This window comes from Coccinella septempunctata, chromosome 3, assembly GCF_907165205.1.
Source record: "Coccinella septempunctata chromosome 3, icCocSept1.1, whole genome shotgun sequence".
Lineage (NCBI taxonomy): Eukaryota > Metazoa > Arthropoda > Insecta > Coleoptera > Coccinellidae > Coccinella > Coccinella septempunctata.
The window spans coordinates 35,071,637-35,098,308 of NC_058191.1; the positions used below are offsets into that span (position 1 = coordinate 35,071,637).

Sequence of the window (26,672 nt, forward strand, 5' to 3'; positions counted from 1 at the left end):
TCATATTGTTTCATCATTTTGAGCCACCTATACCGCTTGAGGCAGTTAGAGGTACTATAGAACTGAATCTTCAACCTAGTCCACGGTTTGAAAGTTTGAATGTGTGTAAAAAATATTAGAGAAGCATAGCAAAAAAGTTCCAGGGAATCAGAGGAAAATCTTTCCCATCGAAAAAGATTAGATGCTGAGCATGATTTCGGAATCGATGATCCTCATTAGAGCAAAGCAAACACCCGAAATCGACCAAATAAGGGTTTCTAATTATAAAATATGGAGTTTTGAAGCAAAATAGATACTATAATCGGTTTTAAAGCAGGACCTTTCAGTAGCTTCGACTATTGATTTTTATCTGAAGACTTGTAAGGAATACCAATAGTTTTTCTTTAATGTTTTGAGAAAACCTTCATTTGATGTTTACTTCATCAGATCACCTGTCATTTGCTGGAAGTGAGAGAAAGAAATTTCCTATTTTGGATAGGTATCTATTGGTTTATTCTCACTGATACATGTTGAAAAGCAATCAAGATAACTATAAAGAATATTAACTTCAACAAATGTTATGTGGAATCCATTAGATATTTCGTCAAGTTCCGCTGAAGAAGATGCACTTTTAATAATATTTATCCACATCGGTGAATAAAGTTATCGTATTCTGTCCGTTTACTGGGGCACATTCATGAATAAATGGTGAATAATGAACTGATGACTATCCACTGATTGTCCATCAAACTCCGCTTAACCGAAACTCAGATTAAAATTCAAACTAACTGATTCTAACATTGACATCTGCTCATAAAGTGTAGTAAGTAGGGTAAAGAAACCACAAAATACAGAGATCTTCCATTTTAACTGAAGCTTATCTGCATAATAAACATAAATCGGCGAATTTTTTCCTCAACGCCAGTTACGTTCAATCTCAGAGTTAATACACCTAGCTGCCATTGGCCCTTTAAAGATATTATTCTAATTAATCTAAGAGTTACAATTTTGGGTCTTTTTTAATGCATTGCTGCGTTACGCGAGCATAAAAAAAGGCATTGAAGACATAACTAAAAATAGCGTGACATGACATGGAAAGACAAAATGACAGCTTGATTTGTAACGCCTGTTTGAAAAATCTAAAATAACTTTATGGAATGAAGGATATATACGATTGAACTGCGTTATATCTAGACATACTTTTATGATATAGACGGTTTCATAGAAGCGTTTTTTTTTTTCAGGAGATATTTTGACAATTTATTTACTTTTGATATTATCACAAACTAACAGTTCTAAAATTTTATTTCATTCATTCATAAAGAACAAAATCAAATGAGTAAGGAATAAGGTCATTTACTGACAGAAATAGACCAGTTTTTTTGTTCAATTAGAAATTTAACACATAATAATGTTACAGCAAACTCTCCCATAGGTGATTAGACAATAATGTTATCTAGAAGTTAATTGAAATTCTCAAGAAAGTAACAAAGCAAATTTTGAAGGAAAAACTGCCCCTCAAAGTAGCCAATTAAGAAATGAATAATATAGGGAAAGTTGATGAAATTAACTTCTAATAAAATTAAAGTAACAGTTATGCCTCCAAAAGTCTTCTTCACGCAAGACACTATTGTTTAACAAACATTGTGAAGATCGAGAATATTTCTGAAATATGTAGCCTGTAAAAGCTTACGGTGTGAGCGAAAAGACTGCTTTTTTAATTCGAGCGAATTCGTGAAGATTTTTCTTTCGTTGTATATGCAGATTGCAATGCCGAAATTTGGGACACATACTCCAAAACTCTGACCACTGTAGATCTTTTAATACCTATTCTAGTATCAAGAATTATCGACCCTTTCAAGAATATGATCATTTCATATATCCTTCAACCCTAAAATGAGTCTGAGGGAGCTATGGCAGGATAATACTAGATTTTGGTGCAAAATTTAATCCAGTTGCCTCCAATAGTTCTTAGGGAAAGCATGGACGGGACGGATTTACGAAAGTGTTGATCTGGGTTCATATGTAGGTATACCTATTGAAAAAATAGGTCCTCGGTCCTCCTCAATTTACCAAATATCCAAACTATACGCAAGAGATTTAAAGATACATTTCGTGCTACGGTTCTTCCACGAAATACAAAGTAAATATTCATGGAAATTAAAAAACGGCGGAATGACAAATTATCCTTTCGGCAAGCTTGCGACATGTCCACACAGACCAGAAAGCTTTTGAAGCCTTCGTGTCCACATAATTAGGAACATATGCGTGCACCTCATAAAATTTTCTACTCTGCGAACAGAGAATATAAAGAAGGGTTCACATTCGGAAGATTTAATTCCTTCCTGCTTACAGAACAGCGCTAAACACTATTTTTAACCAACATTCACTAATTAAGTCCACTGATAACTCGATCCGTATTTATTCGAGTGAACTATGGCCTTCTTTCGATAGAAGATCCAGCCAGTGTTTGAATTTTGATAAACAGTATAACGGACGGTGCGAGCAAGAACATGGGGAAGTTGCTGATCGCGTGGTGTATTTTCTGCCTGTTTAGTGGTAGTTTTGCGATTCCCGCAGCGCTGCTGTACGGTTACAATGTTAAGGAAGCTGTAAGATTGCCGAAAGGAGATGATGTATCTTCGGCGCCGGTGAATTTGAAAGTGCCGATTATTTTTTTTGGAGAAGCCTACGATACCATTTATGTAAGTTATGCCTGAAAACCTGGGGAGATTCACAGGGTGTTTGAAAGAAAACTAAACAGGGAGTTATTGGAATAAACACTTCAAACGCTTTTTTTTTTTCTCGCTTTGCCATACATTGAAGTATTCATTACTTGAATATGCAATTTGAATTTTGGTTTCTTATTTAAATAAAAAAACTTATAATCTTCGATTTCGAAAAGGAGTAAATATATTTTTTTTATGTACAACGCAAGAGGTCAATTATTGAAATTCAGCATAAAAACCAAGTGCTATCTTTAGTTATTCTTCTGCCTTTTGAATACATTTTAAAAAAGGTTTTTTGTCTGGGCCTCGCTAATATAGTACTTGATAAGAGATTTTTTATTACCTACATTGTTTCAGGTCAATTATTGAGTGCATACTCAAAATTCCAATTTTGTATTACGGCTTAATTGGTCTCAATTGTTCTTAAATATCAGATCTTGCTATCGGAAACAAGCTCTTTCTTTTCAATATAGGTACACATTTTCATATAAGTATCTTCAAGCAACAACACAGATACAATTATACCTACAAGAAAAGAGTACACTAATTGTATACTTCGCAAATATACAATATCAATGTAATTTCCAATGTTTTCATATTCACCATCAATTATTGCTGCAATATAACTGAAATATCTAACGAATATGGGGGAGAAATTCACTGAATTCGAAAGGAGCCGTTTTTTTGTACTATATCGGTAGGTTAGCCGATTTTTTGTCATCCCTTTTGTCCTAAAACATTCACAGCGATTAAAAAATTAACGTTTTCAACTGTCTTTCGTTTTTTATCCCTCTCTAGTGCGAAAAAGTGATACCTACTATAGAAAATGAAATTAATAATGCGGGAATGTTATATCTTCAACATAAAGATTAAGGAAAAGTTACTCTCTTCATGAAATGCTATCAAAGTTGGCATAGAATTTGATATATCTCTACCACAATCAATTGAAATTTCTTATTATTGAATGATATGAGAGATAACACAATTGTCTCATCTTGTGGACAGTTCAGAATATCATTATAAAACTTGATAGTAGAAAATATTTATCACTCTTGTGAGGTTCTCAGGGAATCGTTATAGAAAATGCAAGAATGAATTGACACCGGTGGGTATGGAGAATTTGTCGATATCTATGTGATAATAGTGTTGGATTTGTCACTAAATGCATATTTATAGGGGTTAAAGGCCGGCATTTCAATAGGTTCTGTTTACTGATGAATAACTCCTAAGGTTATTGATCGGTCCCATTTTACGTCATAATTTCATAACTGGAACTAAAAAAAAAGTTCAATTCACTCCTTATTTTATGGTTAAGTGAAATTTCGATTGAGTCTTCATTTACTTAAAGAAATATTTATAAAGTAAAACTGCCAATTCCACAATCTTTTTGAATCAGGAGGTCTAGAAAAACCCTAAGGAATATTTCATCAATTTCATTGGAAGGTAGAAAAAACCTTCCTGTATATTAAAAAAGTATATCTCAGTCATGTTAGCATCAAACACCAACAATTCTGCGATTTTTTAGGATGGGTCCATTCCCAAACACGCCAAAACCATCTATATCTCGACTCATCTGTAAACAATCATGTTGGTTTCAGTTTTTCATAGCAAACATTCTTTCTCACAAAACGACAAACTAATAAATATTCCACTAATCATCGCTCGATATGACGCTACTGTATACTGTTGACTTATTTTTATTTAAGTTTTCTGTTTGACACAAAAAGATAATCAAACATACCTCCTGACATTCCACACTCAAACTGCCTGAATTATTTCTTGGAGATGAATCCTTAATTTTCGAATTAGTTGATATAGGCTTAAATATAAGGTATACAGGGTGAGTCTTTGACTCGTACAAATATTCTAACAGTAGATTCTTGATGTCAGAAAAACACTTTTTTCCTGTACCATTTTTCCGATTTGGCCCTGGTAAAAAGATATAGCCATTCTAAGTTTTCATAATGAGCTGTGCCTTCTATGGAAAAACAAAATGATCTTCAGAATAACTAGCTCAATCTGTGATTCTACACATCTGTGGATCTTTTTGAACAGAGTTGCATTCAGCCAAAGTTCCCAATTTTTCAAATTTCACAAATAATTTTTAATTTTTGACTATCAAATCACTCGAAAACGGCGCATTAAACGAGAAAATAAGAAAAAATACTTTTATTTTACAAAACGTTCAAATATTCATTAGATAAGCGTCCAACTTAGTTTCAAGATTTGGGTTCTGTAAATTTTTGGTATTTTTATGGTACGTAATGGTCATAATGAGAAAACTGGAAGACGTGGGTGATATCTTGTGTTCGTCTAAGATTCATGAAATGAATGAAAAACTATATTCCGAAATTCATTTCATTCGATGAAACCGTTTGTGAGATAGAACTAAAAATAAAATTCTTTTATGGTTCTTCAACAGTATGTATCTTTTAAGCCGAGCTGATTTGGAAAAAATGGTAAAGGAAAATAGTGTTTCCTTTGACCTCAAGAATCTACTATTAAAATATTATTATGAGTCAAATAGTCACCCTGTATATCCAATTTGAACTTGCTGTAGTTACTGAAATACTAATCGACCTGATCGAGGAGGTTTACTGAACTAATTCCAAGCTAGAGACTTGTATAATATTGAATGAATTTTATAAAAGCCGATTTATTTGCATCATATTTTAATTTTTTTTTTTACAGATCAACAACAATGGCCTCCTATCTTTCCGAACAGAAATACCCAATTTTCTGAACTTAGAATTTCCCCTGGACTATCCCTCCATAGCCCCCTTCTACTCCAACGTAGACACAACCAACGCAGGAACCGTATTTTACTACGAGACAGAGGATCCAGGTCTTCTCCAGAGAGCGACAGAAAATGTGCATGACCAATTCTTGGAGTATGGCAACTTCCAAGCCACCAGTCTGTTCATCGCCACTTGGGAAGCTGTGGGCTATCACGACAAAGGAACGGATAAGGTGAATACTTATCAAGTGGCAATTGCAACGGACGGTGCCAATTCTTTCGTCGAGTTTCTCTATCCAGAGAATGGTATACAGTGGATTCAAGGAACTGGAGATGAATCTGGTCTTCCAGACGCACGAGCACAAGCTGGATTTGTTTCGGAGGAAGGAACAGTGTTTACTTTGCCAGCTTCCGGTACTGAGCAGGTCAAAAACTTGGAGAAGTAAGTACAAACAATATTGGATGCATAAGAGTCCATTCCAGAAGGCCTTGAAAGTCCAGACGAAGCTTAATATCTGGCCACAAAAGATCTCTAATAATTTCTATGGACAAGAAAAAAATTAAATTTTGTTCTCTCTTGAATGAACATTGGCCTAGACGCGCTTGTTGCAAGGCCTTGTAGAATCGTATCAATAAGTACCTATTTGCAAATTATTTGATTCAAATTTTCCAGATGGTCAAATATGGATCTGCTTGGACAATGGACCTTTATGATTCACGAAAGTAATATAGTTGAACCAGATCAGAATAATGAAGGTAGGTATTCAAAAAGCTGTCAATCAAGTCTATTTTTTCCTTACTCCTTATTCTGGACCAAGCTTCCTTGATTTCCTGAAGACTAAATAAAAGACTTTCGATAACTTTCAGAAAAACCCAGTAAAGTACCTGGTACCACCTGTGCTTCCTCCCCTACATACTGTCACGTTCATGGAAAATGTATAGATTACGATGAAGGTTTCTGTTGCGAGTGTGATCCTGACTACTATGGCAATGGACGAGCTTGTGTCAAAAAAGGTATGTAAATGTTAATCTTGTAGATATTGTAGATCTACATATAACGTTACGCACAAAAAAAATTCAACCTGAGTTGTTAATCATCTATCAAGTACCTACTGATTAATGCCAATTAATATCCCCAGAGTCTTTTGTTTAAATATTTCGAGTTTTTATTGAATTCTCTAAACATAAGTATTGAATTTTCAACAGACGCTCCACTAAGAGTAAATGGAAAAGTAACTGGAAAAATAAATGGAGAAAAACTAGGAAACTTAGACCTGCAATCTTACATAGTAATGCAAGACGCAAGGGCATATACTGCGATATCTAAAATACCCGAATCCATCGGTTCCGACATCCAATCTCTCCAGATCTTAGGAAGTTCCATTGGTTATCTATTCGCCAAACCAATACGTGGAGCCACCAATGGCTATCAGCTAACTGGAGGAATATTCAACCACACAGCCCAACTCTATTTCCAGAACACAAACCAGAGCATCGCTATCATTCAAAAGTACCATGGATTGGATCTTTTCGACCAGCTTAGATTGGAAGCTAATATCCAAGGAGAAATACCAAATTTGCCCGACGATGCCAAGGTTATCATAGATGAATACCAAGAGGAATACACTGTTACAGCACCGGGTATCATCCAGTCATCATCTAGTCGAGTGTTCAAATATCAGGATGAAAATGGCACAGAAGTTGTCCATCCGTACTCAGTTTATCAAAGTTTTCAATTCGAAGAGTGCAAGTACAGGAATTCTTCATTCGGGAATTCGTGGAAATTGAAGGTTGGGAAGAATTTCATCAGCTATGAGGCGACTGAGCAGATTATTCGATTTGGGTTGAGTAATAAGGTCACCCCCATTGGTGGTAAGTATTCAGTAATAGCTGCCAGATAGATAGTCAATTGAAGGAATGATGCATGTGTTTGAAAACATTTTTAACATTAACCAATCTTCAAAAAAATCTCTAAGACGCAGCCAGATTGTTCTACCTCTGTGAATTTGCGCCCACATTCATTCCGCAGTCCCAAAGAAGTCTCTATGTTTTTGGTACCCCTCTATAAGGTTTAAAATTCTCTCTTTTTTTCAGACTACGATCCTTGTGAGGAGGGTCGATCAAAATGCCAAGAGAATAGCGTTTGCGTAGTGGACAACGACTCATACAGGTGCGCCTGTAGGCCAGGTTTCCAATACCAGATGGCTGAAGGCGGAAACACTATCTGCGTCGACACCAACGAATGTGCCATCGGAATCGCAGACTGCGATTACAACGCCCAATGTACCAACCTCATCGGCAGTTACTCATGCCGTTGTAATCCAGGATTCGAAGGCGATGGCAGAATCTGCCAAAACGCAGTCAGCTGTACCAACGTCACTTGCAACGAAAACGCTGAATGCGTGGAATCAAACGGCCTGGCCTCGTGCAGATGCATAGCTGGCTTCACTGGAAACGGACAGGTGTGCCAACCGAAGGTCGGACACAGCTGTCACATTGCCAACAACTGTTCGCCCTACGGGATGTGTCAAATAGACCCGGCAACAGATGAGTACCATTGCTTGTGTTTGCCTGGTTTCGAAGGTGATGGATATAGGTGTACACAGGTACCAACATCTACTGAAACCCAGATGAATACTGATCCAAATACAATCACTTCCACTGAGGGAAGAGTTCCACCACCAGTTTCTTCTACAGAAGAATTTGAGTATACGTCCGAATATGTGCCAACAGAAACAGTGATTCAAACGACCACTGATAGGGTTCCGAAAAATTGTGATAATACTTCATGTTGGTGCCCTGAAGGTTTCACACTAGACGAAGACGCCCAGTATTGTGTCAGAACAGAGAATTTCAAGAATCCAACTACCATACTTCCAAATGGTAAGTAGCATTTGAGTCCCAAGTCATAGATTATATTAGTGTATTTTTTATATTACAGTCACATGCAATGAACTCAACAACTGCAATGAAAATGCTGAATGCAAATTCGTACAAGCAATTTCATCATATGCATGTGTCTGCATTGATGGTTTTGAAGGTGATGGGACCACTTGCTCCGAAATGAAGGTTTCCTGTCTTGTCGAAAACAACTGCGATGTTCATGCTAGTTGCACCTACGATGAGACAATAGGACGTTCCAAATGTGTCTGCATGAGTGGTTTTGAAGGGGATGGATACACTTGTACCCTTGGTAAGTTGATGTTCACTTAACCAAAGTAATTTTAGATGAGTTAACTACTGCCAATTTATCTATTGTACAAAATAATTGGACTAGCAGAGATGTCAACCAAATTAGCACCTGGCATTCCACCGCTCAAGCTTTTTGCCTTATGGCTATTGGAAAAGTAGATTTTGAACTAGCCATGGATGATGATTCTCTTTGATTACTCTTAACCTGTATCGTTGCCAGTAGTGCCACTCCACTGTCCCAGTTCATTTATACAATTAAATTTCGTAGCCATAGTCTCATGTCTTTGGCTAATCCTAATCTGTGCCAGTCCAGTTCTTTTGTAGTATAAATCAGAGCCATATTACTATTTTTTCATTTCCAGCTATATGTGCAAGTAACAACGATTGCACAGCTACTGAAGAATGTTTATACACCAACGCAAACAGATACGAATGCGTATGCAAGGAAGGCTTTGTGAGGGACTCGCAAAACCTGTGTGTTGATGGCAGCAATACTTGTGGAGGTGGTACCTGCGTAGAAAATGCCGAGTGCTTGTACGATGCTACCTACGAAACCCATTATTGCAGTTGCAAAACTGGCTACGTCGGGGATGGTATAACAGAATGCAAATTGAAGCCTATAGGTTGCAACGTTCTGAACAACTGCGGTCTACATGGTGTTTGTGTCTACGACGAAGAAACCGAACTCTATATCTGTCGATGCCAAGTAGGATTCTACGGAGATGGATTCGTTTGTCATTTGGGTATGTTCATAACTGTAATTGGTAAATGAGACATTTAATACATCTTCTTAGATGTCGACGTTTATTTAGTTAGGTTCCACTCCCTTATTTCTGTAATATTACACGTTCATTTCATTACTTCCAACTTTAACATCCAATCAGATAACAATATATTGAGCAGGTTTCTGTTGGGGAGTTTACTGGCACTGTTAAACCTGGGCTAAGCATCATGTAAAGTTCACAATCTAAAATCATCTCATTTATTCACTTAGGCCTTGTCTTCAGCCCTATTAACATGGCATCATTTATATTGCAGAAGAAAACTGTCTCACCTCCCCCTCAATGTGTGATCCTAACGCAGCCTGCGTTGCTGACGCAGAAAGAAAATACAGTTGCCAATGCAACTACGGTTTTGTGGGCAACGGAACGTCTTGCCGAAGAAATCCAACACATGAAGGCGGTTTCCTCTTACTGAACCAAGGTATGGCCACTTTGAGGATACCCCTGGAAAACTCCAGGGAAAGATATGGAAGAGCAGTTCAGGTGAAGGGTGCCCAAACTTCCGTTGGTCTGGACATTGATTGTTTCGATGGAAAATTCTTCTGGAGCGATATAACCGGAAGGGCCATCCGCACTGCCTTCTACAACGGCAGCTCAAAACAAGACTTTATAACCGAAGGTTTGTGATATTATTCAGTGGTACAATCAAATATAAATATGTAATTTTCATGTTAGGCGTTGGATCTCCAGAGGGTATAGCTGTGGATTGGGTATCGAGAAATATATACTGGACAGATTCCACAAAAGATACAATAGATGTAGCCAGCATAGACGGTAAAAGAAGGGTAACTCTGGTCAACACAGACCTTAAAAATCCAAGAGGTATAACAGTTCACCCCCAGCGAGGGTAAGTTGATCCGATGTGTTATGTTCGAATAACAATGTGGGAATTCTTGACAGGAAAATTTTCTGGACGGACTGGGATAGGCTGCATCCGAAAATTGAGTGGGCTAACGCAGACGGCAGCGAAAGATCCATATTTTTCGAGGGCAAAGAAATTTCCCTTCCGAACTCCTTGGCTATCGATTATGATACTGAAGAATTGTGTTATGCTGATGCCGGAACTAAAAAAATCGAATGTATACAAATTGATAACAGACAAAAGAGGACGATAGCATCCAATTGCACATATCCGTTCGGAATAACGGTGAATGATCGTTATATTTTCTGGAGCGATTGGATAACGTGAGTATAACAACATCTCTTCTTCTGTTTATAAGACATAACCTTAAAACTGATATACGTACATACATTTTGGTTTTGAACATTATCAATAAAAGACTAATCTCTACATCTAAAGTTTTCCAACATTTTCTGCTTTTCTTCCACAGGAAACGCGTGGAGAGGGTTGATAAACAAACGCTCAAGAGACTGGAACCATTACCTCTTCCAATAGTTGGTGCTGGGAGGTTATTCGAGGTGGTTGCTGTGCCAATGAGGTGTCCCCCTCTGCAAAATATCTGCCAGTACAAAGATCAATGTCCTCCCGAGCATATTTGCTTACCAAATGGTAGAGGAAGCAAGACATGCACTTGCTCATACAAGGCTCATTCGCCACTGGAAAAGCCAACCTGCACATTGCCAGTCACGCAAAAACAAGTTACAATTTTCTGAAAGTCAATAGGTTATGGGCCAATATTTCAGTCAAGCATCATTAATAACTTGATGGTCATGCTTGTTCGATTAGATTTTAATTTTTGTAATTCAGTGGATCAATGGAATAAAACTATTAATTATTTCTATTATACATATATAGCTTTTAGATAACTCTTATTTATATTTCCAGATTTTTTTATCATTTTTTCTATTCATACTTACATCACCACAAATAATTCCACATCAAATGTCGCGCGTATTATAAATTAAAAGTCGAACTATGTCTGAATGAACGTATGAATAAAATTAAAAGTAGAATTTGTCTTTTTTTAATATACCTATTTTACAGAAAGTAGTTGAGTTATTCCATGGCAACGCCAATTTTCTGTGCAAGAAGTGGATAGAATTTTTGTTGCTGAATTCTATTTGGTGGTTTTTTCAACACTTTTTCTATTAAGTATAGGGATGAAATAGTTTGAACCCATTAAATTACTCTTCTGCTGAACCTCATTGAACATTTCATTCCTAAAATAAAAACCCCATCAAAAATTAGTTAGGATTAGGGTTGTCCTTCAAAAAAACTACCCTATACATCTAGTAGAGGGTGCATAAACTGATTATAAATGGAAAGTTCCGTGATTTAAAATGAAAATTGGACTGTTCAAGAATTTTTTCACAAAATAATAAGTGAGTTGAAGAATTTACTCACTCTACATTTAAATCTGACATTGCGAGTTTCTGCAGGGGTACATTTTCGAAGATACACACCAACATATTTACAATTAGAGTACAAAGAGTTGTCTTCCTTATGGAGAATTTCTCACCTCCAGATAGTCTTACTCATTCAATTATGTCATTATCTTCTACATAATCATGATTCCAATAATGATAATGGTGTATACCAGATGAAGATTTCGGAAAAAAAAACGGAAACGGTACAAGAAAACAATGTTCTCTATTGTTTTTGCAAATTGCTCATTTGTTTCCGGTTAATGATCTACGCGAATGGTATGCTTAATTCTGTTTAGAATATAAAATAATAACCATAACTACACTAATGGTTCTTCCAAGAGACAATAATGATAATTTCAGATCACTGATGATGGTATTCCATAACCTCAAAAGAAATCCCTGAATAGTTACATCATAATTATTCGTGACTAGTTATCTCAACATTCCTGATATACATTCTTCGCTGAAATTGTCGCAGTGAAGTGATGCATGATGCCATTAAAATTATCATGCAACTCATCGATTTCCGGGTTAAACTGTCTGGTGTTACAATACATTGAGTTGATATCCAAACATTCTTGAAAATTTGGTGTTGATATAGTGTCTGGATCTAATGCCATGCCTTCATGAATTTGATGCTCAAGAAAGCCTACAATTGAAGCATCTCTAAAACTTAATCACCACAAGAATGTCTATCAGTAATCAATTCAGCGGCTATTTAAGATTTCTCCACAATTATACGAAGGGAGTTCAACTTCGCTGTTAGTACACATCCCAAACATTTGCAGAGATCCATTTAGGTGTTCTTTTACTTAATTTCCATCCACACTTGGTTCCATATTGATAACGAAAACATCTCTGTTTTTTCGATGAAACAAATTATTTTTAATCACAGTTAAAAACTTCATAATTTCATAAAATTCTATCACTTCTTTGCCAAACCTACATAGCTATCGTGGATCACTATGATTCGCCCAAAATTCCCTGGAGTATTCTGAATCACATTTTTCACAAAAATTCCATGAGGGATAAGAAAATACTGTATCATAGTTATTCTACTCTTACAGCTCCTAAAATCATTTTGCAGAAAAGAAGGGGTTGAAAGAATATCTATCCGATCGGTCACATATACTTCTTTCTATTTTCAGTCCACAATCAATAATTACAACCTTAAATTTTACAATTCTGAAATACCCACGCGGGGATTTCAAGATTCATATCACAATGAAATTATCGGATTCGATAAAGAAACGAAAAACACATCACGTACAATCAGAATCACAATGTGAAACAGTTGTTCGGTTTTTCAAATCACTCACACGACTTACAATCCTAATTCACTACACAATAACATCCTTATGTTGCACAAGGAATATTAATCAACCTCAATGTGTTCGGACAATCGGTATATACAGGATGTCGGTGGCCTAGTTATCTGAAAAATAACCATAGATTAGAAGAGAAAAACGAAATTCATTGTGCTTTCTCAAGCCGGTAAGATGTCTCCGAGTTGGGTGGGGTAGAAAATAGAATCGGTACTTTCAGATTTCAATAAAACGTTCAGGTTCGTCCGAATGAGGTCAATTTCAAGTGAGGATATCTGAACACCGGCTTATTTAGGCCTTTCCACAGGCAAATGGCAAAATTTATCCATTTGTACTCGTACATTCAACAATTGGGATGTATTCTACCACACGCTCATATCAATATTAACAATTTATAGGAACTAAATCCAACCAGAACAAGAACGCGAAGACTACTCCATCGAAGAAGAATTAATGCTGACCATGGTTCTTATTTGATCTCATCAGATCAACATAACTCCCTCATTCCTAGATGGAGCATGGCACGGAATAGACGGTACCTAAGTAAAGGCTAGTAGAAGCTTAAGAAGTATTAGAAATACCCCAACAAGCAATGAGATAACTCGTGTTGCTCTCCAGAACAAAGATAGTAAATAGCATGTTTATATTTATATCAGCGGGTGGTAGACGTCTGAATCATTAATATTTCTCATACAGGAAGTTGGTCAGTATCTACCTGGTGTGTTTGCTAGTTATATTTAGATGTTAACATATTGTGGCTATTTATATTTTTTATAACAATGGGCGTTATGAATCTCCTCTGATTTCTATGCTAGAAATTTTTATTGAGCTGGAGCTGTAATCTACAACCGATCTTTTTTTTTTTCAAATTTAAAATTAGGCGATTAGCTACCTAATCATATTTCGACAACTCACGTCTAATTAACCACAAGTCGATGCATTGGAAGAATTACTGGACTTCCTGATGGGAGGTGGGGGTGGTGCGGGTCTGAATTTGACTGAAGGAGTTGCCGATGGGGCATTCATGTAAAACTGCTCATCGCAGTCGCCTTCGTCATCTGACGAGGGGGACGGTGAGAGGGAGGGTGGTGACAGCACGCGGCAGTCCTCTTGGTCCTGCAGGATTTGTCGAAAATCTTGGATGGACTCGTTCAGCGACCATAGCTGCGATAGGAGGGAGAGATCCAGCTGGCGAAGGCTATACTGAAAACAAAAATAAAAAACATTAGGTAAAAAAAATAATGAAAATAATTGAAATGATAAACACAAACGCGGATTAGACATATTCACAGTGATGAAACCAGGCTTCATCAGAATAAAAAATGATTCAGAGTATCAATGAATGGATTCTCATAACACATCAATACCAGCCAGTTGGGGTGAAACCCCAACAGAAGTTCGTGAAGCTTCTGCCATATTTTCAACATTTTCTATGGACTCTGGGGTTCTAAGCGAAATTAGTAACCTAAACCTTCTTTCAAAATTTCAAAGTTGATTGAACTTTTTACCAAAGAGTAAGAGTTTGCTTTTACAGAGGGCATTGATTTTGATCACTTGCTTTTTTGTGGGAACAGGCGATAGCATAAAACCACTCTGCAGATATGGTTGAGAAACAGATAGTTTCCTATCCTGACCATTAATACTGCGTGCTCTGTATTCTATGTCACTAAGTATTTGTCCAAAACAACATATCTGATCATGTGATTAATTAGTATAACATTTTGAAGCTGTGTGCAAAATTTTGCTGTTATCTTATGGTTTTGGCGGCGCAGAAACTTTTTCCGATATTTTTTTTCATTTTCTTCTACCAGATTCCTACGCAATGTTGCTTCGTATCGAAAATAGAAAATTAGAAACTTAGTTCCAATTCAATTGGATTTGTATTTCTTCGAATACTGAAAAAAAATCATTTCATATGTCTACAACTCCAACATCATTCAGCAAACTATGCCTTTGGCTCTTTTCTTGAAACAAACCTACTTCGGGATCTGAATCTGGTGTATAAACACAATTCTCTCTCGTGTTTTGCGCCCAATTGATCGGATTATCTGCATCGCAGTAGGTCATGCAGGCATCCACCTGATGAAATTCCTCCAATTGCCCAACTTCAATCTCCAACGAAATCTCGTTCGTTCTCGCGTATTTCGATCTTGACCTATTACTTCATGCCTCGGTGATGCCCCGGAAACCTGCGTCCTCCCACCTTTCGAGGAGATACTGTTATTCGACTTCGGCCTTTTAAATTGCGGACGTTCATTTCATGCATACCTGCCTCGGCAAGGGTTTGCGCCAACGTGCTCGTTCCGACGGAGTTCAAATCTATTTCGCTCACGATCTCGACTTGCTTCACTGAGAATTTTTTTTCATCCTGCGATCCAGGCAGAAAGTCTCTGCCGCTGTTTAATTCTTCACAGACTTATTCAACACTGCTCAACCATTGATAGGTACCACTGACCTTCCATCTTTTTATTTCAGGAATATTTCCTTCAAGATGTTTATTTTGGTTAGATACCATGGTTATCTTAAATATCTCCCTTCCTGTACCTGTAATCGTTTCTGTATTCATTATGGAAGTTGAAGATCATAAAATTCTATACAACTTTTGTCTGAAGCAATTTGACATACTCTAAACCGTTTTCGATTTAAGGGCGATAAGGGCGAGGAGCATAGCCACACATGCGAAAGGCCAAGGTCAATGTAGAAACCCAGTATAACGCACATATAACTTCATTCACTTTTATTTTAGCAGTCGGTTGGCCATGGAAATTTGACACATTTCACTCGGTATAGTACGAAAATGTGGGGTTATGAAGCTTGCCAAAACAATCAACGCTATGTTGCCCGTTCTACGTAAAAGTTTCTGTTATTACGTATTTTATCACAATGTCGAATCTCTTCGGAAAATATGTGACGAACATAATTGAAGTTTATACAAATTGATTGAAGGCATACCAAATCCAGTTGTTTGCATGGAAAATACAAGAGATCAGTATATCATAATATGCACTAGCTTGAGGAGAGTTAATGTTCGTTATCTTCCTTGGCTTACATCATTTGTAGATTTCAAAAATAATAACTCGAAGATGAAATGCATGTGATGCAGTGGTTGGGAATGGGTATCTCCCGAAGGAATTAACAGATAATTTCAAGAATGTTGAATTCTTCAACAAAAATCATCTTGCATCAATATAATTAAAAGGAATTGAAGGAAGTTTCAAGTTAAGATGAAACCTTTTAACAAAAATTTCACATGAATAAACAAGTAACAGGGCAACTTGCGCGTATTTGTGGCTATTCATCTTGATACATTGATGTAATAATAAAAATTAGGTATTTATTAGTACCTTAAGACATTTACATTGTATAGGACAAGTCAAATGAAAAATAGAAAAATCTATTTCAGGAAACTTATTCTCCGATGACATTTATCGAAAATCATGTAGTAAACTTTTCGCATTAATTCAATCAAACATAAAATTCTCAAATGGCACCACTTTTTTGGGTCTCCCAATAGAAGGAAATTCTTTGTCATCCTCTTCATTCACAATCTTTCTGATTGTGGAAATATCCAGCTGAAATATATGTCGTTTAGATTCAGATGAAACATTATATAAATTCTCTTACATTGAATATGTTCGCTACCGTCTGACGTATTGTGGATTTTAAAATATCAGGGTATGACTATTTGAATGGGCGGACCTGAATTCTAAATAGCACTTCCTGAAACCCTGTCTCTTTTTTCAATCACTTTCGGCATTTTCGTAATAAAAATTGATATTAGTTGTGGCAACGGCGTTATGACATTAACGACATTTCATGAGTGCCAACCTAACTTTGTTCTAGTTACAAAAACTTGAGAAAATTATTTCATGGCCAACCGACTGCTAAAATAAATTTGAATGAAGTATACATCGTCATATGTCGAAAACGTTCAAACATAGAAAAAATTGCTTCGGACAAAATTAATAGAAAATGTTAGGCCCTACAACTTTTATAATGAATGCGAAAACAATTTGTCCAGGAGTAGAGATAATTCAAAAAAACTGATTTTCGTGACCTTTATTGTCAATTTTTATTGTTTCGGCTTGCTGAAACTGTCAGATTATATTTTTACCGCAATTCTTGAATCAGAATTCAATATAAGAAAAAAAGTCAGCACGCTCGAGAATGTACACGTAACGTTTTTTTGCAAGTTAGGCGCCCTCCCACACATTTTCGTCACGCTTAAATTGTCAGATTGAGAGTATATATATCTACTTTTTATCATGTAATTAACCATATATATCTTAATCTGACACTCTTAAGTATATACAATTTTTTTTTTACTATGCTGACTGGCTGTCCTAGACAATTCCCTCTATATACATTTTTGGTAGATCCCGAATTTCCCTCTTGGGCTCTCCAACTACCAATAGTAGCAACAGACGATGAAATGATAACACAAGTTATGAAGTTCAACTATCTAGGAATTAGAGAATGAAGTAATACATCTACAGGAAAATACGCATACAAGCTAAGGACACCAGAATCTTCAGAAGTTTGCAGCTACGACCCATATTAACTTATGCAGCCGAAATGACAGCGTACACAAGCAAAAGAAAACAACTTCTTTGAACAACATAGATGAAAACCTTTAGATCAATAGCTGGAGAAACCCCTTGGTACAGAAAACGGGAGAGAAGACGAAAGTGGAAGGAATATGTCGACAGAGTGGGGGGAAAGCTTGCAAAGAAAGCATTCAAGGAGAGGCCAAGTACCAGGATACCAACAGGCAGACCTCCAAAGAGATGAGCCGAATCATGAACATCAACATTCCAAGAATTGGAGAATATAGGGTAAGCCTATTCTTCAAGAAGGAGAAAACCAATAGCTGCCTCAGAATAATTTGTGGTCAATTATCATATACTCACCCTGTATGTATAAAATAAACATCAGAGGCTCTAGAATACTACTCTGAGGTACAGGGTACACCTAAACCTATATGTTAACGAAGAGACAAGGCCAATGTTATTTAAAGCTGACATCGATAATACCAGGGCTTAAGAAACCTATCAGATGAACTTGCCGAAAAGCTTAATCCCAGAGTATACAGAGGAGCTTCGAACATACTACTACGTCTACTAGTACGGCTTGATACGACCACACCTTTATATCTATAGCATCACAGATCCACGGCACTATCAGTATTTAGGTTTGACCTACGTAGATCGTTTTAAGAGAAAAAAAGTTCAATTTGCATGGTTTTCTGGTTTCCCAAATGAAAATATGATTCTAATGGGGCCGTTATCCACCTTTCGATCAAACAACCATTGTTTTGTGAAACCGCTGTTTCTACACCGAAATTCGAGCACACCGCTGAAGATTAAATTCTGCTTTCAATGCCAAAAGGAAGCAAATTAGCAATGACACAATTATCAGAAGCAGGCAGCGATGAATCACCGTCCAAGATAGGTACGTTCGAAAGACCACAAATAAACATAATTCAATTGACTTAATGCGTTTTTTTTCTTGGCCAACGTTTTCAGTTACATCACTTTCTAACTTTTACTTTTCTTCACACTAGATTTGATCTTAACTGAATTGAAACCGTGCAAATAAATGCGTTTCAAATTATGGTCAAGAGCCAGTTTACACGCAGCGGAATTCTGTATTGTTGCATTTTCTCTTGGGAGAAAGATTAACCTCGGACTTGTGGTAAATGGAGCCATTGCAGCATAAACTCTTTTCTCAGTTTTATGCTCCGGTTGATGATCCACAGTTGATTGGCAATTAATACATCATAATCATCAGAAAAACAAATGGTCGGATTACCATTTGTTCGTTCAAAGATGTTAAGAGAAGTTTACACCACGAGACTTTCTTGCCATCCGTATAAGGCGTAAAGGGGGAAAGACTACCAAAATGTGGGTTGTTGCCAGAACACTTGAACAATAAGTAGAAGTTACGAATATTACAATAGTTTCCACTTTCGTCGAAAAGATGGCGGAACTTAACGAACTTCCTTTTTCAATTTCGCCAGGATACGAATTGTAGCCAATGGCTAGACTTTTCGAGAAATTTTTTCATGTGGAAGTTGATAGAAGAGATGCTTTCACCTCGGAAAGTTAATAACATGAATGAATATTTGTTATTCAATGAAAAAGTTTTTATAATTTTTTTTTGTTGGACGAATAAAAAAAATTCTGACTATCCGAGATGACGTAATGATTGAATTGAATTATAATGAAAACCTCATATAAATAAGTAGTTTCTGACGTAAGATTTTCTCTCTTTTGAACTAAAACTTAAACGGTGTAGACCCCTCTCAAGGAGGTAATCAAATAGTGCTATTTAAAGGGACTTTTTTTGGAAAATTTAATATTTCAAATCGAGTAAGGAGTGCATGAATGGAAACGGAAGATATACATTATATATTCGCAAGAATCATGTACACTCTCGTTAATTTCCATAATTCGGTGTACGTACACCTTCCATCATAAATGATAATGGATAATTGCTGTTTTGCTTCTGTGCTGCGATTATTTTCTAGTTTTGAACACCTCTGATGATGACTGATATAGAGCGAACTCATTTTCGTAAAGTCCCGTTTTTAATGACGCCTAATACGTGCAATCCGAAGATAATTTATGTTACTTCACAGTTACACAAAACCTGCCATTACCTTTTTCAATTTCTCGCGATCGGATTCAGTTACGATACAGTTGTGAAACGACGAGACCTGTCAGTGGAAAAATCACTTAAATGACATGTAATTGAGGCTACGGAAGCTACGAGAAGTGTGAAATACAAACTACGAAATGTATTTGTGCGGAACTTGTATGATTATAAAGTTAACTTGAACACTTGTAATGAAGTGAGTGTCTCTCTTTTTTTTCTGCTATGAGTACAGCTCAATGTGGAAAAATTTACCTCCAAGTTCAATAATCTCTGAAATATTTGTGTAATGAGGTCAAAATTTCCAAGGGGTGATAAGAAACATATTATAACTAACATTATCGTTAATGGTAATAGCATAAGGGATATGATATCACATAATTAAAGTAATATCTATTAGGGGCATTCAAGGAAAAACTATTAGAATATTTATTCAGTATAATAACAAAGTTGAAGATTCCACAAGGTATAGTCATGCGTTTATTTGCAGTTGAAATATTGGGGTATCATTCGATCGAACCAAAGCAACAGCGTGATAAACTCGGAAACTTAATTTCCTGTTAATCCTGTTAACCATCTTTATGCTTTTCTAATCAGAGTAAACTAACTTTACCTCGCCCTCAACACTTTATCATTCCTGTCATTAGAAGAAACACGGCATAGCTTCAATTAAAGCTATTTTCAGCTTTCTGGGCATTCATGGCTGTCACCAGAAAGAAATATTATTTATTCAATTGATGAAGATCACAGTATTGTTTAACATTGTCAAAACATGATAAATCGTAACAGAATTCACCGGGGACCATCACTGGAAGTCATTTTATTGAATGGAAATAGTTATTTTTGTTGTAAGTTATTATTGTGAGATAAAATATCATAAAAATATACAACAAATTACAACGGAAAACTTATTTAACAATCACAACATTAGAACTGAATGTGATCAAATGTTGTAAATACCCTACTCCAATCTTAGTAAAAGCTTGTTCTTCTCCTTATGGACCAAGGAACACACTAAGAAAATACCTTATTATTTCAAAGGCGTCTATCATACGATTTCTCAGTTCGTTTATATTATTCACTAGGGATTTCAGATTCCTCCTTGAAAACAAATAATAAATACTATTTAAATCTGTAATCTGGCAGGCCATTACTGTGGTCCACCATCTATTTGGAGATAAGGATCCATAATGATGAAAATCGCTACTTTTAAGTCAGAATCTCGAGATTTGAAAATGAAATACCGGTAGATTCGGGCGACTTGGGACTATCCTTAACTTGGGACAATTACCCCCTTGCAGATTTCTGTGCTTCTTACCATTTATGAGTGACGGGACAAACTTAGAAGATTGTGTAGCGTCTTTTCGGTTAGTTTAACAATTAATTCCTGTTGAGTTTGCCGTGATCAGAGCGTTTGAATTGCCAGGAAAAATTAACGAATTCAGGAGAGTACAAGCGCGATTTTTATGGCCCTTATACTTTCTAGTGTCCTGTACATGTGTTTCTCTTTGTGCATGTGGAATTTTTTTTTCTGGATACGTGGGATATTGCGATATAAGATATGCCATGACACAAGGTTGTTCACAAATCAAAGGCAACACGGATCTCGTTCATTTATTTTGTTGTTTCATTATGTTTTATTATTTACGTTATTTGCACGAAGAAATCACCAAAGAATGAAAGAAATCAAAGTCCCCTTAGTTTCTTTAGTTTTTTTACATTTGAGTTGCAATATATTTATTTTCGCTGTAATAGGGGTTTATCATTTAATTTCTCTACCCAATTTCAACTATATAATCACAAACTATACACCGTCCCAAGTCACCTATTTCATTTGAGAGTTGAGAAATCAATAGATTTTAGCTTGTGAGACAAGACTCTCAAATCGGTGGGTGACTTGGGACAAGAATATTTCATTTTTTTTATATTTATATCCGAATTCTGAAGCATGGTATATATCTTAATCAATAGTCTGAGTCATTAAACATATTCGAACCTCTTTTTCAGATAAAAATAGGTCACCGTTTTGAAAATATGACAAGTTGAATTCAACAATCATCCCAAGTCACCCGAATCTACGGTAATTCCTTGGCCTTCTACGCTTTTGTAGTGAAGTGTCACTCGACTCGTTCGAAATCATAAGGAAGTAGTTTATGATAAAAGCTGAAGTTCATTCCGAACCTTAACTGCACGGATTTGCTTCAAGGGTGGTATGGCAACGAACCATCTGCTCTTCAAATGTTAGAATTGAAAACAATGCCTTCAACCGTCCTTCAACTGCTCCACCTACAGCACCACCTGTCGCTCCAGTTAAATCAGAATTCACGAAGCGTTACAAGCAGCTGAGAAACGAAACCTTTGAATAATACAATACAGCAGCACCCGTACAAATGTGTTGACAACGACGAGCAATATCGATACTACTACACCATTATCTTAAACTCAATTATTCCGAGTTGTTAGGAAGTTGCAGTGAATGGAAAATAAACAATTGAATTACAAGAAAACTGGGCGATTGCATTTCAATCAGTCTAGATAAAACAGAAAAAGTCTGCGGACACATATTCAGTACACAGTCCTTCATTATCATCTTATTTTTATAGGCACATTTAATAGAATGATAACTACGTGATAATGGACAATTATTATAAAAATATACCTAATATAATTATAATGTTTCGGTAGAAGAATTCACTTCAGAAAAAGCACTGAAACAAAACGATAGAAATAGTATAATCTAATGGACTGTATTTCACATATAGTTAAAAAATAGAATGTAACCGTGTCAATGACCTCCGAAGTCGAGATACTTAAACTAAATAAATAAATAAATAATGGACTGTATAAAAAAATTTTTATAGGAAGAGTTTTATACGAGTAGAATGTCACATTCGTTTTGTTCTAATATAATACTAGATTGATTGAAAGTTCACTTTTTCTTACTGAGAAACATTCGAGATAGGTGACAGTCAGAGAACAATTATTATTTCAAAACGGTTTCAATCAGCTTAACGATCTATAAATTGCAACATTACACCACTTTATAGTTTCATCAATCATTCTGGATGTAAACTCTCCTTTTCAATTCCTTGGCTCAGTGCCTCTGACTTTTACCAGAATGCAAATTTTCTAAATAATGATATGTTCTCAGAAATATTAATTGAATTCATGTAAATTATTCGTAGGTGTTTGATATGATGATCTAATGCAGGTAGAAGGGTTCTTAATGGAATATTTCTTCGCGATAAATATATGCAGGTAAATTTTAATAAAATGTGGGACGAACACAGCAATCACACATTTATTCATAATTGCAATTGCACTACCATTATATTCATTCTGAATCGTAATTGAACTTTTTTGTAACAGCATTATAGTTCATGGAAAACAGAAAGGGATAATAGGAGAATATTCTCATGACCATACGAAATTCATTCAAATATCAAGATCTCTCTCATTTTGAAGACAGAAGATAAGCCCAATTTCATAGTGATAGAGTCAACAAAAGGATTCTTCAAAACAGCCAAGCCTTTTAGGAGATAATGCTCAAAAATTAACATATTTTCCTTGAAAAATCCTTGATGTTGCATACCTTCTAATGTGTTATTATTGCATTATTGTGATGGTATTCGAACGTTTTCTATTCTTTTACGGTCCATTTCTTGGCAATAAAATGGATGCTGCTGAAATTAAAAGCAGTAAAATAGACGAAATTGGTTAACAATGCCTTGACCCTGAATGGACAATCAAAAACGAGTCTTTGATGATATAATAATCATATTATAAAGTTTATAGCTCTATTGACACAGATCAATCCAAGTAATGAATTCATTAGTGTCATCAAGCACTCGATTTATTACTTCTCATGATGCCAAGGATACGAAGAGATGAATTACGATAGCTAATTCTTAATTGAATTGTATGATGTTATTGAAAGTATCACTGCGAGAGAATGAAATGAAAAGTTGATTGACAGAAATTAAAATTTAAGGCATCTCTTTGAGAATTCGTATTTTTGTGACTGCATTAGAATAAACAATATATTGGAGCCATATAAAATCTAGAATTCTACTCAATCAACGGGTAAGAAGTGCAAGCTACCGTGAGAATTCCAGAGAATAACGGTATCGACACTAATTAATAAGATTCCGAAGTTCTTTTGATGGACACATTGAATACTCAATGAGGATTGAATTCATTTGGTACCGTCTAGACATATACTAACTGTAGAAGGTGTGTAAACGCTGTAAAATCATGTCATTTCGCAAAAAATTTCTCGCAAATTGAAAGAAGAAATAAGCACCGCAAAAATGTTTTTTCAAGGGTGATAAATTCGTGCAATCTTATATCATGTTTCGATCCTCACAAACTTTCTGTTTCAAATAACAAGAACAAATTCGTCCTCTTGATTATTAACCCTAATCAAGCCTCCAACTTCAAGGCAGAGAATCATTGTTAAAATGGTGAAAATGTTATACTGCAATAAATCACTTCTACCAACTTAACCTAATGAGCATTGTTTCAGTGGGAACCGTGTTTCAAGCTCATTCAGACAAGTTATAATTACGCATTATTCGAACAAGAATAGATCGATGATTGATGAAAGTAGAAGCAAAATTATAAATTACATTGTGATATCTGTTCATGGTTTCATACGCTTTCCTTCGAACAGAGTGAGCGCGTTTCTATCGATACAGATTTCGTTTTCTCAAGATAATAAACGAGGTGACAATATTCTAGAATCTACGTTTTAAAAAATGAGTCGATGGCAATTTGCGAGTTTCACTTCGGATCGAACCACAATGTTAACTTGATTAGTTTCGATTTACTTGCCGCAGCTTTTTATCAACAACTTCGCCCCGTCTGCAAGGCTTTCTTTTGAAAATTAAACGATTAAATTTCAGTGAGCATTGTGTAAAAGTTGAATTTTATTAGTTTTTTAAAGGTATATTTGTTTCTACACTCACTACATTATCAATACCGTGAAACCTAGTATCTTGGAACAGAGGGATAACTAGGAACGAAACTTTCCTTATGTAGTCCAAGTCCAAGATATTGCAACAGTCTTTGTTTACCAACTGTCACTTGCTCTGGCGATACCACAATTCTGAGCACAATTCTGAATTGAATTCGTGTCTGAAAGTGTCTAGATATCAACTTTTCCAGATATGAGACAATATCAGATAATTTGTTTTGTATTGTTAGGTTAGGTTAGGTTAGGTTACCAGATATGAGACAATATCAGATAATTTGTTTTGTATTGTTAGGTTAGGTTACCTTACTAACCTAACCATGTAGTGTTGGCGCGAATTTGTAGCTCCAAAATTCTACACTATTCAAGCGTAGGGACTCCCAAAGAAGTCGAAACACCAAACACAACTGTAGACCGGTTTCGGGATCATTGTCCACTCATCAGTACAGTGTAGTGCAAAATATTTCAACAGGAGGATACCAGATTTAACTCCTACCTGCAGTCAACGAATGTACTCCATATCAACGTTCTACACTTTTGCCAAACTGATTTGAAGATATTATTGAAGATATAGAATCAGATTTTTGTCGTAAAATGGTAGGGGGAGCACGGAAAACTTTCTCAGGTAGGAGACTTGAACCACCTCAAATATTTCAATTCAAATTTCGCGCTACCGATATCATAAATACCTTGCGACCGAGCTTGCGACATACTCGTAACAAAGCACGCTCCATTTTTGCCGCCATCAGAACAGTTCGAGAGTGAGAGGGTTGAACGTGATTTTGTTGTTAGGAAGTAAGAAATTGAATAATTTTTGTTTGTCTGCAAAGTTTACGTGGTGTTAATGAGTTTTATTGCTTTCATTGATTATTATTGTTTCACAAACGATGAGCCTTCTTAATAATAATTGCAAAAGTTTCAAGAAAACATCTGTTGAATAGACTAAAAGGGAGTGCGGAAGACTTGACCCATGCTATGGTCGGGAGACATAATCAGTGGTACAAGTTTCCCGCACTGAGCTTAGATATTAGTCTGCTTCTAAAAAAGAAAATTGAATAATAAAAATCAATATAAAAAGTATAAAGTAAAGTAAAAAACATATCGGAAATAAGTGAGAGTGACTGATGATGAAAACCTAGACAATCGTTGGTCATTGGAAATTGTTTTTTTCCATGTTTTTCCTGATAAACTTATGGTCAAGTCTCTCTTGCCCCCTGTTCAACTCTCCCACGGATAAGAGAGACATGAGTCAATTTTCGGTTTCTGAAAAAAGAATTGCTGTACTCGAAATGTTCATCTCACCATCACTCTACTATTATCTATCGTTACTTATTTGGGCATGATATCTTCACACAAAAAAATGAAATGCTACCATTTACAGATACAACTTAAGAGGCTTGAGAGTGAAGAGGGGTTCAACTCTCCCGGACTTCCCATAAGCGTTCCAATAGATTGCTCCAAAAAAAAGTTCCTTCAGAACTTTGAAACTGCAAGATCCAAAAAGTATCTGGATATTATACATTTTCTGCTATGGGAAAAAAGAAACACTTACGAAATGTTTCAGGGCAGAATAATTCTGGATCTCAGTAAAAATATACTACACCTCCTCACCCGTTTCCCCACTGGACACTCCCTACTCAGAAAGCACCTGATGAAAACAGGTCTATTAGAAAATTATTGATGCAGATTCTTTGAGAAGTAGGAAGAAACTGCTTCTTCGCCAGCCAAAATGGTTTGGACAAGACATAGTCATCTTATATACTCATGGAGTTATTTAGGACTCTATATAGAACTGGAGAGCGAGCTGTAGATGGTGTAGCTATGTTGGGGATACAATAGACCTCGAGGTGCAGTGTAACCACTCAATTCAATCTACAGTCAAAACATGCCTTCGCTTGATTCAAGTGATAAACTCAATTTTTTGAAGAAAATAATGATGGAATGTCCCTATAGCTTTTGAGGCAAGTGTGCACC

The 26,672-nt window shown here is 36.0% G+C and overlaps 2 protein-coding genes across 6 annotated transcripts in view; one reads left to right on the forward strand and one right to left on the reverse strand.

Moving 5' to 3' along the window:
* The first annotated feature begins 2,409 nt into the window (after positions 1-2,409).
* Positions 2,410-11,333, forward strand: LOC123309631 (nidogen). Its single transcript, XM_044892832.1, has 12 exons — positions 2,410-2,684; positions 5,400-5,887; positions 6,119-6,201; positions 6,313-6,459; positions 6,652-7,317; positions 7,540-8,328; positions 8,387-8,638; positions 9,000-9,380; positions 9,676-10,038; positions 10,095-10,266; positions 10,320-10,604; positions 10,751-11,333. Exons 1-12 carry the CDS (start codon positions 2,493-2,495, stop codon positions 11,031-11,033), a joined length of 4,101 nt encoding a protein of 1,366 aa, XP_044748767.1. The 5' UTR covers positions 2,410-2,492; the 3' UTR covers positions 11,034-11,333.
* A 1,532-nt stretch (positions 11,334-12,865) lies between these two features.
* LOC123309276 (anaphase-promoting complex subunit 11-like) overlaps positions 12,866-26,672 on the reverse strand; it is a 46,617-nt gene continuing 32,810 nt past the window's right edge. For 4 of the 5 annotated variants that reach the window (XM_044892302.1, XM_044892300.1, XM_044892305.1 and 1 more), the window contains 2 exons: positions 13,988-14,275; positions 12,866-13,182 (listed from right to left, as the gene is read on the reverse strand). In XM_044892302.1, coding sequence (XP_044748237.1) covers positions 13,994-14,275 — 282 coding nt within the window. In that variant the 3' untranslated portion in view covers positions 12,866-13,182; positions 13,988-13,993. Of the gene's footprint in view, positions 13,183-13,964; positions 14,276-26,672 lie in introns of all 5 variants that reach the window. The other variant, XM_044892301.1, reaches the window with a different exon arrangement.